At 34.6% G+C, this 19418-nt stretch overlaps 1 protein-coding gene across 5 annotated transcripts; it reads right to left on the bottom strand.

Moving 5' to 3' along the window:
• Nucleotides 1-1718: 1718 nt before the first annotated feature.
• Nucleotides 1719-17952, bottom strand: LOC140991569 (uncharacterized). Of its 5 annotated transcripts, none has more exons than XR_012177928.1 (21): nt 16909-17950; nt 15648-16116; nt 14383-14470; nt 14046-14227; nt 13794-13930; nt 11044-11109; nt 10420-10583; nt 10197-10305; nt 9545-9620; nt 9265-9447; nt 8410-8570; nt 7611-7719; nt 7081-7282; nt 6708-6994; nt 6453-6574; nt 4870-5014; nt 4699-4791; nt 3882-3955; nt 2677-2730; nt 2211-2594; nt 1719-2078 (listed from the first exon to the last, which is right to left on the bottom strand). XR_012177928.1 is itself a non-coding variant. In XM_073461592.1 (21 exons), exons 1-20 carry the CDS (start codon nt 17904-17906, stop codon nt 2300-2302), a joined length of 4011 nt encoding a protein of 1336 aa, XP_073317693.1. In that variant the 5' UTR covers nt 17907-17950; the 3' UTR covers nt 1719-2156; nt 2295-2299. The 5 variants fall into 5 exon arrangements, 4 of the variants coding, with proteins under 4 accessions (XP_073317693.1, XP_073317692.1, XP_073317694.1 ...); XM_073461592.1 differs by having other exon boundaries at nt 1719-2156; nt 2295-2594; nt 7611-7716; XM_073461591.1 differs by having other exon boundaries at nt 1719-2156; nt 2295-2594; nt 16909-17949.
• Between the last annotated feature and the right edge of the window lie 1466 nt (nt 17953-19418).

Raw genomic sequence — 19418 nt, 5'->3', positions numbered from 1 at the left:
GAATATCTTATAAAATAAATTGTGTTATCTCAAAAAGATTAAATATGATTATTGTAAATGAATTTTTCTTAATTAATTAGAAAATTTTCAACAAATGCGCTTAATTAATTAGAATGTTTTTAATACAGTATGTTGATAAATGTTTTTCATATGAGTTAGTGATTAAGTCTTTATGAACATTTAAAAAAAATGTGTCTTTAGTTATAGTGACGGTGTTTATAATTTAAAATATTAAATGAAACAAATTATCAAGATAAAAAATTAATTAGGAAATTCAAGAAAATGTGATTACTCAATTAGTTTAATTGACACGCTTTTTAATTTGTGATTTAATAGATGTTAAATTCACAATCACTGAGTTTGACAAGAATTCTTGTAGAATAAAATACAATTATAATACATTACTTGATTGTATATATAATAAAATTTTGTATATTTCATTTGATTTATTTCATTTATAAGGTTGAAATTTTATATATTATGATATAAGATTTGTTATACATCTTAACATCGATAAATTCACTAAAAATTTATATATTAATTTTCGCTACCATATAATTCTGGTTTCGCTTTGTATATTCGTTTGTTTGAATTTATTATTCCTAATTTTACCATGACTCATAATATGTCAAACATGAAAGTGAATATTAATTTAAAGAGATGATAATATTTATATATTGTAATAAACATGTTTACCCCTCACAATACTGATAAAACTAATTTAAAAATAATATGTTGACGAACATATTGTCAGGAATCCAAAAATACAACTCAAATGTCAACTTTGACACTTAATTTTGAGTGACTGCCAGAATGTCTCAACAACCCACAATTTTTGGACAAGATAGTAACATCACAATTTTGAAATCAAACCGATATTTTTTATTTTATATCAAGAATTCATGATCGAAAATTGATAATATTATATATATATATATTTAATATAAACTCGTGCGAGCTCATTTAGGCTCACATTTAAATGAGTCAACAAAATTTCAACCCAACTCACATAAATTGTTTGGCGGTGCAGGCCAAAACGACAGACCCAACCCAAATTGACAGCTCAAATCACAACGATCTTTTGTCGTGTTTTATTTATTTAAATAACTTATAAATATAAACCGCAAAAAAATTTCGGTTGCAAAAAACTTTAATTTAAACACATAAATTCTAACAAACTGTCACATGAGAAAATGAAAAAAAAAATTCCAAAGAAAATTCACAATTCGATAATTAGTTATTTCTAAAATTTAATTAATTTAATTTACATAATGAAAAGATAAATAACAAATCTAAATCATTAGATTAAAAATAACATAGTATAATGTGAGTAGGCATAAAAAAAACCAAATACTAATTTATATAATGAAAAGATATCATTGAATAAAAATAGATTATTATAATGTGGGTAACATATTAATAATCATACATATTTAAAATATGAATGAAGATAATGAAAAGACATATTTAAAATAATCAATTAATGTAAAACAAACAATTAATAAGGAGACAAATGAAAATTCACATATAAAGTCATATATTTATATATATAATAGATATACACACACCATGATGTCTATCAAATGTTTTCACTAATGAAGTGGTAATCACCAATTGGATATACAATTTTGATATCACTGAATAGATAAATGTTATCTCATTGATAAATCCAAATGAAGACTAATGAAGCCAACATTCTATAATGGAATAAATAAATGCATTTAAACGAACAGAAATTATAATAAACAATTATTTTCATTAATTCCCACGTTTGAATAACTGAACCTAGACGTTGCTACACGTACACTGAATTTTTGTAATATTGTGAAAAAAATACACATTACAACTACTTGGATTCGAAAATTATGTGCAAAATGCCAAAAATAACATTGCATGTATAACAATGGAACAATTACACCACAAACAACGCTTTGGTAATGCATGCATGTCACTTTTCAGGCGGTGATTCAGTAATTCTTCTTCAGTGTTGCGTTGCCTACACGCCTGAAAATTTTTTGGCCAGCCGACTATAATGAAATAAATCCATCAATTCGTTGCAATCTGAACATTCGAAAATCCTGCACGCATTTGTTGGAACTATGCTAAGTTCGAAAAATATCAACGCATGGGAGGTTACCGCAGAGGAGGGTCGGGATCTGCAAAGATTATGGGACAAATCATGAAAAGCAAATAAACGAGGAACCACACACATTAATATAAGCATATGCTATCAAAAATACTTGGTAGAACAGTGCAAGGCTGAGAGTCCATGCTGAGAAATTAGAGCTACTAACGCTGTTTAGTCAGTATAAGGTTGAGAGTCCATGCACAAATGTACTAGTTTCCTTTGGTACTGTCCATAATATTCACCAACTGCAATGACATCATCGTTTACGGGGTTCAGGCCAGGTAAGTTTGACAGCTTATCTTTGATTGAAGACGCCTCTTCCTCAGAATCCAAGTTAGAGAGAAATTTGGCATGGATTTCACGGCAAACAAGTATGAACATTGCTGCTGTGTCAGGCAGCTGTGCTTCCCGAAGTGCTGCCAGTGCCTCTTGCAAGGCACCAGCTGCAACATACAAGATCAAAGCCCTACATTGAAACATGGTTGCGGTTGCATTAAAATGAAACAGTGACATCATTCTAGAACTGACTGTTTTTTTAAGAATGATACCTCCAAAGGTTATGTTCAGCGTACAGAACTTGTTCGGCCCATCTTTGCAATACCCTGTGGATTGTTTCACATACATACAAGCTACAGTCATTTAACCCTTGAAGAATCAACTCTTGAAAGATGTTACAAGCATTATATAAGGATTCTTTCCCTTTGACCAGCTATTTCTTACTTATTCTTCCGCTTTTTTAATGCTATCATATGTTTTGTTTTGGTAGATCAAATATAAGGTCCAAACAAATCAACAAAGCATGAACATATACTGTTAAGAATACAGTTGGAAAATTGTGGGCAATGTGTATTTGCATTCATTTCCAAGCCCCATTTCAATTGTAAAACCAAGTGTAACAGTTTTGCTTACATTTCTTCAAAATTCATTTCACCCATTTTCAGACGTAACAACAGAATCATTATATTGAATATAGCATTACATCACTCACCAAAAATAGTCTACTGTTATATCATATTAGATTAGATTTATATTATATTCTCTTCCAATAAAGTATATCTTAAAATTTTACGACACTCTCCACACCATTAAAACAGATACGTGAAATTACATTACCGGAGGGGCAGAAATCGTGAGAGTCCAACACAAAATAAAGAAGAGAAAAATAATATGGCAAATTTTGGGCCAGGATGCAATAACAATGCCTTCTAGTTTGACAGGATATCACATAACATTGTGGCACTCTGAACAAGGAGTTGACGCACATGAAAGTATAAAAAGGGTAATTAATCATATATTGTTGAGCAAGAGCCAAGAAAACGATATGGACAGTTTGGTGGCGGTAGCTTGGTGATCCAGTAGAGATGCCGAGGAGTGCAGTAATTAGTAGAAAACCAGAATCAAATGGGAAAAACCTGGTTTGGTTTACATCGAGGGTGGTTGAGCAATGTCAGTTACAACAATAAATGCATTTTGTTATGTTTTTCGGTAGCTTCAAACCATCATAGGGATTGGTACTAGAGAGTGAAACTGGGGCTTTTTGAGAGAACAAAAATGGAGTAACCCCTAAAAAAACCTAGAGAGCAGAACCGAGGTTTAAACTAATTTTCTTTTTAAATTCCACTGTGTTCCTACTAAAAATAGAAAGCCATCTGTGTAAATAAGCTTGCAACATTAAATGAACAAAATGGTATTCGTGCATAGTTCTAATAAAGTTGGAAGATAAACTTGATTCTGAACTTAAGATGGAACGCACCTTGCATAATCAGACCCTTTTAAATGTGTAGCAGCTAGTGTTGCAGCATCAGTCCATCGTCCAGCATCCTGCAACTGAGAAGAGATGGAACTTCATATAAGCAAACATAAGAATAGCATCCCTTTCTTTCTTGATCTCTTTGACTAGTTTTTTCCGAACTTTTTGATATCAGTTACGAAGGTTTATTCTGGTGGAGCTGGGTGAGCTCATCGTGTAATTAAAAGGGGACACGGAGAGAGAGAGAGGCAAGAGAGCTGGGCATAATCCATAGCAAGAGGCCCAACAAGAGAGGACAAGAAGAATAAACAAGCCAACATAAATAGCCCTGAGTTAGATCTTAGAAAGCTTTAACAATCACATTTTGAGATGCACCTTGAGAGAACAACTGGAAGCAATGATAAAATGTATTTCATAAGTATTGAACATGCCGCCTTACTGGGTGTAACCAAGGTTCTGAAAGCGCAAAGTGCGTCGAAGCGTGAAGGTCGAGTTTCAAGCTTTTTCACGCAAGCGTAAAAAAAACATTTTCAAAATTTTAAAATAAGNTAAACATTTCATTCCAAAAAATAAATGAAATATTGTGTTCTAAAAAGTGGTTGTTCAATCGATCTTAAGCATATTGAAGCTTAAGCGAGAACAGTGGTTGTACTGGATCCCCAAGGCACAACTTACTTGCATTAGAAAAGAGTCATAACACGTGCTGTGCGTGTCATGGTGTACATTGGAATTATGCATAATAAAATCAAAATCATAGCAGGGTAAAAAGCTCGTCTTTAATGTGTGTGTGCGTGCACATATCACACAGATAAAATGCTACCTGAGAGCAAGCTTCCTGGTATCTCCCTACAGCACAAAGCAGATGTGTGCCAGATAATGATCTATCAGACCTGACCATGTTGGCTGCAACTACCTATTCACAATTCACAAATATCAAATCAATAAATATTACGGGCGTCAACAAAGTAGTTCAGAAGAAACAAGTACATACCTTCACAGCCAGTTCAAGCAGAGAACTGGACACAGCAGAAGAAAGAGCAACAGCTCGTAAAGCATTTGCATAGAAGTAAGAACTCTCTGGAGGAGTTGAGAGCAATAAACTAACAGCAGCTTCCAAGTTACCAACTGAAACAAGTCTGACCATCAAGAAAATAAAATTTACTTGGATCCAATGATGTGAAACATACATTGAGGTTATGTATAATTCATTAAGAATGTCCATTAACTTGAGTGCAAAACCATGAGCACACATTACACTTAAAGCAGGAGCAGTCAACACTAGACACATGGAGTGCCTCCGAGCTTCAAAGGTTTTCATTCACTACTTTTTATATATATAAAAATTAAAAAGAAATATAAATTTGATGTCTTTTTAAATTTTGAATTGAATGACAAGTTCAAAATTCAAAATGACAAGTTCAAAATGACTCTTCCTCCACATTATTTGAACGTGACACTTATCACAATCATCTTTACGCTCTGCAACTGTAAAGAACATTGGTATTAAATTACATTTCTCCAGATCCAAAATCCAAAAGTATTAGGTATACCAATCATGTTCCTCTTGTAACTACCAACCTGGAAATCGACTACCATTTTGTGATTCTAAGGCATCTAAACCTGGCTTCTGTCATGCAATAACATCTATTGCAGATAGATACGAGCATGTTTATAAATCTGTCCAGAACTAATCACAAATCACTGTCTCAACTTGATTAAACTGACAAACATATCCATTAGCACCATCACTCCAGGGAGTTCAAGGAATATTTCATGTATCATAAAGCAAGTGAACTAACAAATTCAACTTAACTATGCAGGAAGAATAGAGCTATTAAACATAATGATAAAAGGAAGATGCCTAATCTCTGTGACCATCCATCCTATTATGCTTAGATCAAAATAAAGGGTCCAAATCAAATTGGGATATTTGGCGGAATAAGCAAACTTCATTTTTAAAAAATACTCTCTCAAATTATATTTGAGTGTTATCAAATTTGGATGTTTTCAAATACAATTTAAGAGTCATTGTTTTTAAAAAAAGTTTGACCAAGGTTATTTTCTAATTACCCTAATCAAATTCAAATATCATGTTCAGTATTTTCTGACTAAAAGCAAATTGAGTCTTAATACGTCACATTCTATTTATGAACAAAAAATGAAACTATGAGATTATTTACGAATATTTTAGCTTCACAGTGATGAACAAATATGCCAAATCCAATCACCCAATAGCCACTTAACCAAAAAGCACTAAATCTTAAATATAGCTGAATCTATCAAATAGAATAATGCACAACACAGACATGACTCTGGTTTAACTATTAACTATCACAAAGGCAATTGCTATCTGGATCAAAGAATAATTGTAATTGAAGAACTGTAAACCTTCAAAGTTTTTTTATAGGAAACGATTGTAAACCTCCAAAGTTGGTAATAGAATTCTTAAATACAGTCCATAGAGGCCATGGCTAAAAAAAAAAAAAAAGCATGTGATATGGCGGCAATGCAAACAGCCCATTGACAGTTTCCATTGTCTCGTGAGTGAAGGATAATTTTAGAGGAATAACTCACTCATGTACACGGTTTTGAATAGCCTCTTCATCTTCTAATTTCTCATGCCAAGTAATCCGTTCGGTTGCACGCTCGCACAGTTCTTCTGGTTGAAAAGCCATAAGTCTAAGTTGGCCATTAATCTGGTCATGAGAAAAGTACCTAAGAAAATTCTCAAGTATAGCATATGATATATGCATTGACACAGCATGACTCTTATCATACAAACAAAAAGGCATCATAGCTAAGTTGATATCAACAACGATGAAAACTAACCAACAAATTCTTTTTCCCCGATTCAGGCCCTGATTTCCCTTTAGACGATATCCTACTCAACATTGATGCCTCGTCTATCTCAGGAGTTTGAGCTGATGTTGGGACTTTTTGTGGAGACTTATTGGCCATTTTAAACATCAAGTGGTTGAGAGCATGAGGCAGTTGTAGCCAAAATAGTGATTCCATGGAGTCACCAAAGACAGCAGCAGCAAATGCCAACCTCAACGACGAGTCTTTTTGAACAACTTTAGAGTATAGTCTAACTTTATCGTCATCAAGCAGGCAGCCTTAATAGAAAACAAAGAGAGATAAATGTCATTAAATGCTTAAGATCCAAGAACTCTACATGTTTGTAAACAAGAAAGAAACAGACCTTCTTTACGGTAAGGCTCTAATACTTTGAGAAGCATCTCTGGAACTACAGTGTCACCAACACGCGGTAAATCCATCATATAACCACGAAAATCTCCATCAGATGGGGTTCTTGGAGTATGTGAATCTACGATATTCATTGCTGTATTAAAGGCATCAAACCATGCAGGCTTTACACCCAACTGTATGATCATCCGCAACGCCTTTAATGAAGAAATATCTAAAATCAGCAATAGATGGAAGTTGGAAGGTTTTCTTAAGATCAATTTTAACTCTTAATGATCGCCGATGTTCATAGAATGTTGTCCTGATTAACTATCAAACAATGGAAATTTTAGCGAACAAAATAGTAGGACCTAGAGGACATTACCTCCAACATGAAACCTCCAAGTCATTAGACTATTGAATTATAACTAGTATATATTATCATGAATCAATGCTCGGTGACAAAATAACAAAATGCAATCCATCAAACTGCATAGGATTACAATCTCTCTCTATTGAACTACCAGGTCAAGAATCGGAAGATACCAGGGCATGTGGTGTGGGGAGCAATACAGGAGAAAGTAAAGGTACGGGCCGAAATCTTTCCTTCATGGACCGGGATTGAGCACCAATACCCCCAAGTTTCACGTCACTTCTGCATGTGAAGGTATTTGCCATCACATATTAATTCCAAAGCCAAGTAAAACGTACATAAATTTATAACGGGGTTATGCCCAAACATACAGTAGATATGACACATAAACAGTTCGCTTTCAATAGCCATCAATTATCCAAGTATATGATAAAACAGAAGCTCCTTTAAGAAGGAACTGATTTTATTTACTAGTGAACACAGTTACATGTCCATGTTTGACCCATTTTCTCATAAAGACTGCTCTGATGATATTGTGGGTGGCTTGATCCAGAAAAAAATCCAGGGGAAGATTTAAACTAAACGATGGCAATGTGGAAATTTATAACGGTGATTCTTAATTTCTGTGACCCACGATCTTCACTTTTGACGTGCTTTTTCCATTCTTATTTCACTTTTTTCATATTAATATTTTACAGTTTGTAATCCTCTAAACCGACTGTGCCCTAGTATTCTTACAAAGATCACAACAGTTCTGATGAAAATAGGACCAAACAATATTTATGTCTTATGATAAGTTGATAAGCAGACATACAAAATTTGGCCGATTGCAAAATTAAAATTACTGTCAGGGGAAGAAGTTAATGTGTTGTTCTGGCAGCTTAACATTCATTTTATGAGCATAAAAATGAGCATTTTAGTTGTTCAAAATATAAAACATTCAAAACTTGTGCCAAACTTGAAGGAACGTACACAGTAACTTCAACAAGACGGAAACTACTATCAGCTCCAGCAATGCACAGCACCAACGGATCATTCTTATTTGTTCGCAATGGCATCCAATCAAGTTCAAGTACAAGTGTTCCAGGAAATTGGGGTTGCAAAAGAGAATTAGCCATTGGATCAGGTGAGTCCTGTAAATCACAAACAATTAAAAATATCAAAATCAAAGAGAGAGTTATTCAAGATCCACATGAGAACAAGTGAATCGAAGCTTGACATTTGCATGGCCTTTTAAAGTACTTTGATTGATAGAACCAGGGAAGAAATGGTTTCCTAATTCAAAAATTTAAAACAGGTGATTCGGGAAAGTGGAAATTTTTTACAAGTGTATGGTTGATTTTGCTGACAATACCATAAAATCATTTATGCTATGTCTTGCATCCACTTTCTATCCCTCCATGCCCAAAAAATGAAACCAAATATTACAGTTTCATTTTAATATTCTACCTCCATAATATATTTACTTCCTCCATCCAACTCAGGACTCAGAATTTAATCAAATTTTTACTTTAATTTTACACAAACCTTCTAAAGTACTATACCTTTATTTTATTTCTTAATTCGATATATAATATATCTACAATATGATATCACGAACTAATATTGTATGACATCTACAATAAATATATCCCATTCAAATAAAACCATAAGTAAATAGCATTCTTGTCCAATTATTTTCAGAAAATAATTTTTTGGCAAACAATGAAAGAAAAACCAAACATTGCCTCAGTCTTCCACACACTATCATCAAGATAACTTCCAAAGAGATATGTGAAGACAGCATAACATGCGCCAATATTATCAACTAGTGTCTTGTAAACTTACAAGGTCAAACACAGAAAATGTGTTGTCATAGAATAGAACAGCAATGCGCCCACGGCTCCTGTCTCCAGGAACTACCGGTGAGAACTTAATTCTCTTAATACCATCCCTGTGAGTGTTGAATGAGGATGATTGACCAGTAGTCACATCCCACCAGCGTATGTTCCCTGACCTGTCCCCCATAACCTGAGATGGGGATGCAAAGCTTCTAATATGAAATCTTCCAATTAAGTAAAAAACATGTAAACTCAATATTGGTTAATTGGTCTGAAATGGTACATACTACATGAGGCAAGCGATAGGCCATTGCCGTAATTAATCCATCCGAGGAAACAAAAGATGAAGATGGCCACTTAGGTCTGACATGATGAAAAATTGAAAAATGGTAACAGGAGTCAGAGAGCATTCATGGTGTTGAGAAAATGGTAATATAAAGAAAGAAATCCATGATATACCACACATCCGCAATACAATATGGTTACTTGGTAAACATAGAGGAGAAGTAAAATGCATAAGAGATACTTCTGGATGATATTAATAAGAACGTTGAAAACTGGATAAAAAGTTTTTGGATACTCAAAGCATTTTTATACAAAAAGTTTCTTAAGCAAACAATAAAAGTCTTATATAAGATCAAATTTGTTTTAGTGGAGAGTACCACTTTAAATGGTCTCAAAATTTTGCCAAGATGTTCTTTTTAGGTTTTGGCATGTGTATATATAAATGTGATTAACAAAACAAATATCCCATTTCAAATAAAAACTCTCATACTATCCAATTGTCAAGGAATAAGATCAATCACCAATGTGATACCTGTGATTTCAAACGGATTCTTACTAAAACCCAATTGAGTCCAATGTGCATAGATAATGTAATTGGTCTACTAAAAATCACATCTTTAAACAATTACAAACTGAGGAAGAAAATAAGCATGCCTGAAATCTCGGATTCTTCGTCCATGAACCTCAAAAACTCCAAGTGCACCGTTGACCAAAGCAAATGCAAAGCTTTCCGAAAATTCATCTTGAGATCCATCAGCTCCTTCTGCAAAAGATGAACTATTGCATGTAATTGTGATGGAATCCAGAACAAAGAAGGATCAGAGCTAAGGACTGATCAATATATATAACTTCTCCAGCAAAAAGTGATGACTAGAACCTGATGAAGGGGCTTTAGTAGGAGAAGAAGACCCAGATGGAGGCATCCCAACACGGTCTCTGGATAAAAATGACGAGGTTCTTGAAGGTGTACTTTGAGTTGGCCTAGGAACTGTGGGAAGTGTCCATTCAAGAACAGTGAATGGCAGGGCTAACGACCGCAGCTGCATGATAAAACAATAAAAAATTCATTTTTACCGCAGATTTTCAGGTCAAATAATCAATAGTTTACACAACCAACAACAATTTTTATTCGTTGTGTCAAAGTAAAAAAAAAATCTGATTAAAAAAGTGGAAGCAAAGGACTTTCAAAACAGCTGCATATGGTACAGAAGATCAGGGGATAGAATTCAAAGATGGAGCTATCTCAAACATTCTATAAAAAAAGCTCCATGGCTCATTAAGAACCACTGCATACAGCCACATATGGAGGAAAAGTCTTTAAATGGACACAGCGAAAAATTGATTAGCAGTCTGATCATTTACCAGAAAACATCTGAACCTTAAACTGTTGAAGAATGAATTGGTTATCAAAACATCCAGACACACTTAGTCAAGCAAAAGAAACAATGTCTTGCTAAAATCAAGAATGACAGAAAAATAACCAGAATTGGCAAAACTTCCCATTATTGGAGTCTTTGTCATTGCCCAAACCTCTACAGGAGCATCTCGAAACAAGATCAAAAGATATCTGAAAGAAATTGCAGCCATACCATGGAAGAACAAATTGCATAAGATAGCATGACAAGGAAAGGAAGCAAGCATCAAACAAATGCATGCAAGCAAATCACTTACACTTTGAAATTATAAAGAAGCATTAGGGTTGAGTTTGGTATTGGAAGAAGAGGGTACTGCTATGGCTTTAAATCCCAAGGACAATATTCAGCAAACCTCATGATTTCGGAATTTGTATGCATAAAAATGTTGGGAAAATATTTAATGACTGATATGTGATGTAAATATTGGTTATTATCACGTCCCTTTTCTGAGGATAGTCTTCTTGTGCTAGAGAAGTAATATAATTCATTCTCATCAAAAAGAAAAGTCTCGCTTGCAGAGTATTCTAACAATGTCATAAACTTATCGAAAAGAAAATTTAAAAACATTCATCCAACTCTTCCTAATATAAAATTTAAAAATATCTTTTTCAACTGACTCAATATGTTATTGATGATAAAATCTTAGGTCACATCTGTAACGGGCACAAAAGCCTGAACTAGGGCACATAACGATCCAAACCAGCAGCTCAACGAGGATATCAACCAGATACAGTCAAGGGATAACGATGACCAAAATTAAGGATATCAGCCAACTTTAATCAAGGAATAAAGATTTCAACCAGTTCTAAAACCTTAGGATTCTAGTTTCCTAATTTATTGTGCTTTCTTATTTTTCTTGCATGATTAGTCAATGGTTTCCTGATTGAAATAGTATTCTATTTGTATTTAAGAGAGAAAACAAGTGGAATAAAATATCAGAGTTAATATTCCAAATTCTTGAGCAACAAGATCGTGAGGTTCTCTTGAGAATACGAGTCTGAACTTATTTCATCCAAAATAGGTAGAAAAGGCAGAAAAAGCCACCAACAAATCAACGTTCTAAATGACCAACCGCTCAATCGCCCTATAAATAGATCCTTTACCAATGCCATAACATCCCTCGTGTCTGTAGACTCGAGACAATGGAGTGACTGAGACCAAAAAATTAACATCTCGTATTATTCACTGGTACTATTACGCTAACTACTGCAATCCCAGAAATCTTACAGGAGTGGGGACCCAATCTTATTGTTTCACACCTCTTAAATCGTCCTTCTCAAAAACTTCAATTCCTGACCCTTGTAATGTTTAACTGATGGATTTCCAATCACAAAAATTCTTAATTCCTTGGGATGTATAACTTATGTTCTCACGAGTCCAACAAACTTTACAAACCTAGTGTAATATCACCCTTGCTAGCCTGGGATACTAGCAAGGATATGTAGATCATGCAACTTTCATCAAGATAGGAGGATGAGAGGTGATCCATCTTAACAACTGAAGATGATACACGTTAAATCCAAGAGTTTAAGTAGCAGTTGGAGACAGGATTCTAAGCATAAATTTTGAAGAATTGTAAGTGGTACTTTGGAAGAGAGATTTAAAAAAGTGCGATCGAATTTTCATTTCTCAATGGAGATATACACTCGATTTACACAAGGAAAAGGGGAAATTAAGGCGCAAACCTGATTGTGACCCTACTGAAGAAAGGTGGTAGTAGATTATCCTCCAGTTGAGAAATGAAAATACAAGTGTTAGCTAGAAAATTCTCTCTTTCTTGCATGACCTGATATACACTTGTGGTTAATCATTATAAATTAGTTCGTGCACTCTAGAACTTAGCAACATCTATAGCAATCTGACAAATTCTTTAACATCAGAAAGAAACTCGACCTAAAGGGTTGATGCTCAGGAAAATAAAGTATGGATATTGAAACCTTTGAAGACTGTTGATAGGCCTTGGAGTTGAAGATAATAAAAAAACTGCCAGGTATCGTACAAAATCGTGGTGAATTTAGTCATGTGGGAATGGTGAAAGCAGAATTTAAAGGGAACGGAGGAAGCAGAATTTAAAGCTATTGTACAGGGTATATGTGAAATGCTTTGGCTAGAAAGGCTCATGGGAGACCTGTAAATGCCCATCTCTGCAGATCAGAACTTCACGAACATAGCAATTAGCGAGGCCACTACCAGTAATGTGAGTCGTCTAACTCAATGTGATCAAATAAAGCAAGTAAGAATCAACCAACCTCCTGACTAAGCTTTCCATCTTCCCCAACCCAATCACAACCAATGTCCAATACCACCAACACCAAAGAGAAATGGATAAAAAATGACTGGATAAAAATAGAAATTGAAAGGGAAAAGGGAGAAAGAGGAGAAAGCGATGGTCACAGCATGAGTAGAAAAATTGGTTTATTGTACCAATGTTTTCCAGTTCTAACTATCCCTGTTTTTTACTAATTAAATAGCTAATCAAGCATGTGTAAATACTGTTTTTGACAGCTCCTTTTAAATTGTGAAGTAGTAAAGTCACGACTAAGTAATCAACTGGAAGCCTTAGTATAAGTTTATTTAAGTTGTTTTATTTTGACAGGCGACAAGATCTTTGTGGGTTCACCAAAACAAATCAAACTCTGAAATCCACATAAATGAAACATGGGTCTTCAACTCCTTTGCTTTTTTCGAATGTACAACAAATGCAAAGAATTGATTTTTAGGGCTAGAGATATATTATTATGCTTGTTCAGCAAGAGACAAAAAGACGGTGCGCTTATCAGTTAAAGTGGAAAGGTAAAAAAAAGAGCAAATAAGTACATTATAAAAATCAGCGAACCTGCCAGAAGATGAAGCCCTCAATGCTCTAATTGGAGCTCTCTCTGGCTTTTGCATAGTTCGAAATGTTCGATTAAGGCCACTTCTTAGGCAGGTAACAACTAGTCTATTAACATATCCTCCTGTTTTTTCGGTTACCTGACTCCACAAACCATGTTAGAGTGAAAACTGCAGTATAATGATAATATTTGAATGCATGACAAAGATTGAGGGCTGAGGCATATAACCATAAAATAACTTGGGCAGTTCCGACCTGTGAATAAGAGAATGAAACCAATCTTGAATTTCCCAGCCAGCGTAATCCCCTGACCATGCTACTATGAACGGAAAAACTTGCAGCAACAGCATTTGCAGAGATATCAATCACATCAACTGTGCCACTTTGAGTTCCTAAAGCAACTAGCGGAACAGCTACAGCAGGAGAATTTCCCCCACCTTCATGCATCGGATGGATGATTAGTTGACACAAAAAAAATGTTTGCCAATATCTTGATAAACTCACTCTATATTTTGAGGATCAGAAGACTTTCCACCAGGGTCGAAGTGAAGAAAGGATTATAAGGATGACATAAAAGAATGAGAGAACTCACGTGCCAAAGTAGCTGTAAGCGAAGGAGATGGTACAGCCAACATAGTCACTGTTGACGAGAGAAGATGCAGTTGCCCAACTAGGTTAATCTGCGTTAATATTATAGCAAAGACAAAGACAAAGGTGAGGGCTTGTTGTTTCTAGTGAATTGCAGGATATTACATTCCGGTTCCCCACCCAAATCCAAAATAAACATATGATATTGTTTCCTGCAATCACAGGAAATTGTTTCTAGTGAATTGCAGGATATTACATGCCGGTTCCCCACCCAAATCCAAAATAAACATATGATATTGTTTCCTGCAATCACAGGAAACCTAAAAGAATTTGAGTTTGAAAACCTCAACAGAAAAACGGCAAAGCAGAATCAAGTACCTACAAATTAGTAAAATTTTTAAGGGGCTAAGCCCAGTATTATCCAGCAATTCCTCGAGCATTTTTTTCGACCCAGTTCATCGTAAAGCTTAATGAAGTAAATAGTTTTGAACATTGAGGGCGACACCATGAGATAGAATCAAAGCCCTTATTTGTTTTGTTTTCAAATTGAAATTTTTCTTCTATTTTGAAAAGATGGTTCAACTCATTTCTTCGTTTTCTCTTCACAATCAAATGGTTTCATCTCTCTTTCTAAGGTTTTTATTAAAAGATTTTCAACACCCAAATCCCTTCATTTTTCCACGTAATTGATTATATTTGCACATCAATCATCAACTCAAACAAAATATGTTTTCATCCACCTATCACCAACAACAAAAAAAAATTAAAAAAACCTAACATCATCTCGAAATCACTTTCAAGATTTTGCAAAACTTTGATAAATGTTTTACATGTAAACAAGAAAGTCAGAGATGAAGGCCTGGTAACTCTTCAAATTGACTATACCAGCAGAAACCATGCACCAATCATAACATCTAGAAGCTACCATGCCTCAGACATCTGAAATTTGTTCAGTGACTCGTACGGAATCCACTAAATGATCTGATTGTGGAAATTAAAGCCTTCTTGTTATTGCCAGATAAATAACCTTGATTTACTGACAACTAGCAAAATTGGAAAATAATAAGATGATTTTTAAGTTTTTATTCCTTTGATCCTTTCACTTGGTTTCTTCTCATGCTGCCAGTGGATCTTCAAAAGATTATATTCAAATTAATATGGAAAATTTACATGCCATCAAATCTATCACAGCAAAGTTTGACATGAAAGAGATTTAAATCTAAACAAAAAATACTAGCTTCGCGCATTAACATACTCTAGACAGCCTACCTTATATAAAACTTCATCTGCGGCAATGGTATGTCTAGATTGGCTGTTCTTTCTTCTATATGTATCATCTTGCTGGTTAACTGAGCTAATTGCAGATTCGTTGGCTGAAAAAACTAACTGGGATTCAACTTCTGGAACTTTACTGGCTTTTGCAATTTCACTAACAATCTCTATATCCTTCAGAACAGCGCTGGATTCTTCAGCAATCAGGCACCATTTCCACAGTTTCCCATCATCCGAAATTGATATTAAATGAGTTTTAGAAATGATAGAAGATTCATCCACAAAATCAAATGGACTATCAAAATCTATATCAAGTGAAGTCGCATCCGAACAAAGCTTGCCAATATCTTGGAGTGTTGAATCTAATTGGGAGATGGTAACAGCCAGAAGTGATGGAGAAGGAACAGATGTACCGATTAAGGGAATCAATTCGTCCATTGAACACATAATGTGCACCTGCTCGCCTCTGTGGTAATAAACAAATAAACATGCATAATTACATTTCAAATCTAGATAACTGAGATTTTTCTAATTATGCACATGATGATAGCGTACGAAAACGAATTATCAATCAGACAATTTATTTTACTTTATGGCATTCTGCTGTACAAAACTCTATTAGCAAGACCAGAAATAGCAAGCCAGTAATAGAACTTAAATCTCATAAAATTCAGTTCTTCATCCTTTAAAATAGATACATAAGCATCACTGCATTACTAACATTCATAAGATCAGAATAATGAAAAAATACATATGTTTAATCATAAAACTTTGAACATCGTCAACATATATTATGGCTTAATGCGTACACGGAAACATAAAGTTAGAAATACCCGTAACTGCAAAGATGTAGAAAGGGGTTTTACTTTATAAGTAGATGCAGTAATCATTATCATTTCCTTTCGTTGTTTCATAAATTCTAGAACCCGTTTCTTTCCACAATCATACCAGAATAAACTTTGAAACGCTCATTAAACTTCAGCTCCATTATTCGAAGATTGAAAATACCTTTCAGTTCAAATTCATTCTCATGTCACATAGCAACTATAAGAATGACGGAGAATAAGCATCGAGTCCCAACATCATTGCTCAATAAATTGTTGTCACACAACCAAATTCAGCATTTAACTCGACCTATCAATAACTTCATTGGAAATTAAGAGCCGGTCATTGTGCCTTTTTTAGCACTATATATAATTCAAATTAAACATCACCATAGCCATGTGACTTTTAACAATCTATTGTGCTGAGTACTCACTCTTTGCATCGCCAAGTAGTGAGCTTCCCATCCATATGAACACAGTAAAATATCTCCATACTCGCATCTGGCAACACATCTAAAACCTTTCCGCATCCCCTTGGCAGGCCCGTTGCAAACAAAACAGATTCATACTGCAAGTCGAACACGACGAGCTCCCTAGGAAAGCCTACTAATATCACATGCTTCCAGTGTGGCGAGAACGCAAATTTCACCAGATAATTTGGGAAAGCCGCCGAAGCTGGCGCTCCACCATTGCTAGGAGAATCCCTCTCCAGTCTCTGCAGTTCCGAGGCCTCAGTACGAATCTGAAGCTCTTTCACAACAACATCGGTCTCTGAGTCACCAAGCAATTTCACCGAGAGCAAGAAGCCCTTGAGGCCCAGAACACAGAAATGACGGGAATCAAAGGGGTCGCGGCGGAGACAGGAGAAGTACTCTGGTGAAGCGTCATACTTAAAGAAACATCTCCCCGAAGCGGTATTGTAAATAGAGAGCAATGAAGGGCCGGAAATGGCGGCGAGGCCCCAGGATTCGGAACGGGTCTGAACCCAACAGAGATCCTGAATGCCCAATTTAGACGAATTAGAAGTATTGCTGTCCAAGAACAGTATCGGGGACTTCGATCGGAAATCTAGGATCGAAATGCGTCCATGGCGATCACCCACGGCGAGAAGAAGGTGAGGGGATGAGTTCTCGAGGAGGAGATGAGGGAGTGAGAGCGGAGACCATCGGACAGCAGTTATAAAAGGGGAGACAGCAGAGGGAGAGGGCGGGGGCATGGGCATGGTGGAGACAAGCTGCATGGAATGGGTGTCGAGAACGGTGACGGAGCTGCCGGAGGCGTAGGCGAGTAGGCCAGCTGAAGATAGATCAGCTGATCCGCCGTTGTTCTTGGACGGCGGTCCGGGCAGCATGCAGTCCCATGAAGAGGAGGAGGTGGCGGGGGAGGCGGAGGAGGACAAGAGTTGATCGCTCTGCGATCGAGGTATCGACATTGTTATTGGTCGTGCACTCAAAATTGGGAGATTCGAATCACCATCATCTGTATATATATATTATATATAGAATAGGCCTGCGACTAAATGTTACAATATATCAAAATTATGTTAACAAGTTTTTTGCGACATGATTTTATGGGACAAAGTCATATTCATATTTACGATAATAATTCATACATTTGATATAAAAATAATATTTTTTTTATGAATGACACAAATAAGATATATGTATCACAAAATTGACTTGTATCTCATTTTATGTTGGTTTTCGACATTTTTTAGCTTGTCCGAAAGAATATCGTAGCTACAATGGTGCAATTGTCATATAAGTTAGATACTTAGTGAGCTACTTTCGAGAAGCTAATTTGTTCCATGTACGTAGATTAGCAAATGTGGTTGCACATATTCTTGTTCATTTTGTTTTTCCTTCCCACTCTCATATCATATAGGAACACGAGAATTTTTTTTTTGGGTTGGAAGTTTTTGTAACAAAAGACCTTACATTGGATCAATAAAATTATAAGTTTTTCCTGTAAAAAAATAAATAAATAAATTATCACAATCTTTAAATACGAATTTGTTTATTGACAAAACAGAATTCAGATTATTTGGAGTAAAGATAAAAATTAAACTTCACCAAAGATTGTTAACCCTCGTGTCCTTAATATAGTACTCTAGCATTATATATATATTATATTGGAAGGCTAGTTATTGTAGAAAAATAAAAATAATATCATATGTATTCTTAGTTAGTTTAGCACCAACCTTAATTAAACAAAATTTGTGGATTTTCATATTTAAAAGTCACATATTCATGAAGGAAAAAAAAACAAATTATACTTTTTATTCTTTTAATATGTTTACTATTACTTCGTCTTCATTTATCAGTAATAGTTATGAATATTTAACTTTAAGACGTCGTTAATTAACAAATTATTTCATATAATGCATTTTTATTATATTTGTTTGTTTTATAAATCTTAATAATATTGGTTTTATCATTCTATCGGGGAGACAACGTCAAAATCAGGATTTCATAAACATATTATCAATAAGTCATCATCGTATAATATATTTGAAGGGAACTGATCAAGCAGGATTGCCAATTAGGCCAGAGGCAAAATACAGACTTGCAATCACTTCTTGATATATATCAAAATAAGATTTTAAACATCGATCGCCGGATATTTTCTTCGTTAAAAACAGATAATCGAACCTTTCGAAACGAAATAACATTAGTCTTTACAAGATTTTATGGGCTAAAGTTACCAAATATTTGATTGAGAGAGGCTTTTAAAATGAAACACAAATGATCACAAATATATATATATATATATATATATATAGATATATATAATGAAAATTGGAATTTTTTTTGATAAATTGATTAAGACAACAGTAATCCTAATTAGTGATTAATTACAAAGTCTTCTAAAAATTAATATATATATATATATATATCACAAATATATATATATAACAAATATATTTGTTATATATATCACAAAT

The sequence above is a fragment of the Primulina huaijiensis genome, chromosome 13 (assembly GCF_012295235.1).
Source record: "Primulina huaijiensis isolate GDHJ02 chromosome 13, ASM1229523v2, whole genome shotgun sequence".
Classification (NCBI taxonomy): domain Eukaryota; kingdom Viridiplantae; phylum Streptophyta; class Magnoliopsida; order Lamiales; family Gesneriaceae; genus Primulina; species Primulina huaijiensis.
Note: the sequence above shows the minus strand (reverse complement) of the source record. Positions and strands in the feature narration are given on the sequence as shown.

Coding starts and splice junctions, on each gene's coding strand:
- LOC140991569 (XM_073461591.1), bottom strand. CDS start 17,906: ATGTCGATACCTCGATCGCAGAGCGATCAACTCTTGTCCTCCTCCGCC. Junction 14,228..14,382: donor GCTTACAGCTACTTTGGCAC/GTGAGTTCTCTC, acceptor CGATGCATGAAG/GTGGGGGAAATTCTCCTGCT. Junction 6,575..6,707: donor CGGGGAAAAAGAATTTGTTG/GTTAGTTTTCAT, acceptor TCTCATGACCAG/ATTAATGGCCAACTTAGACT.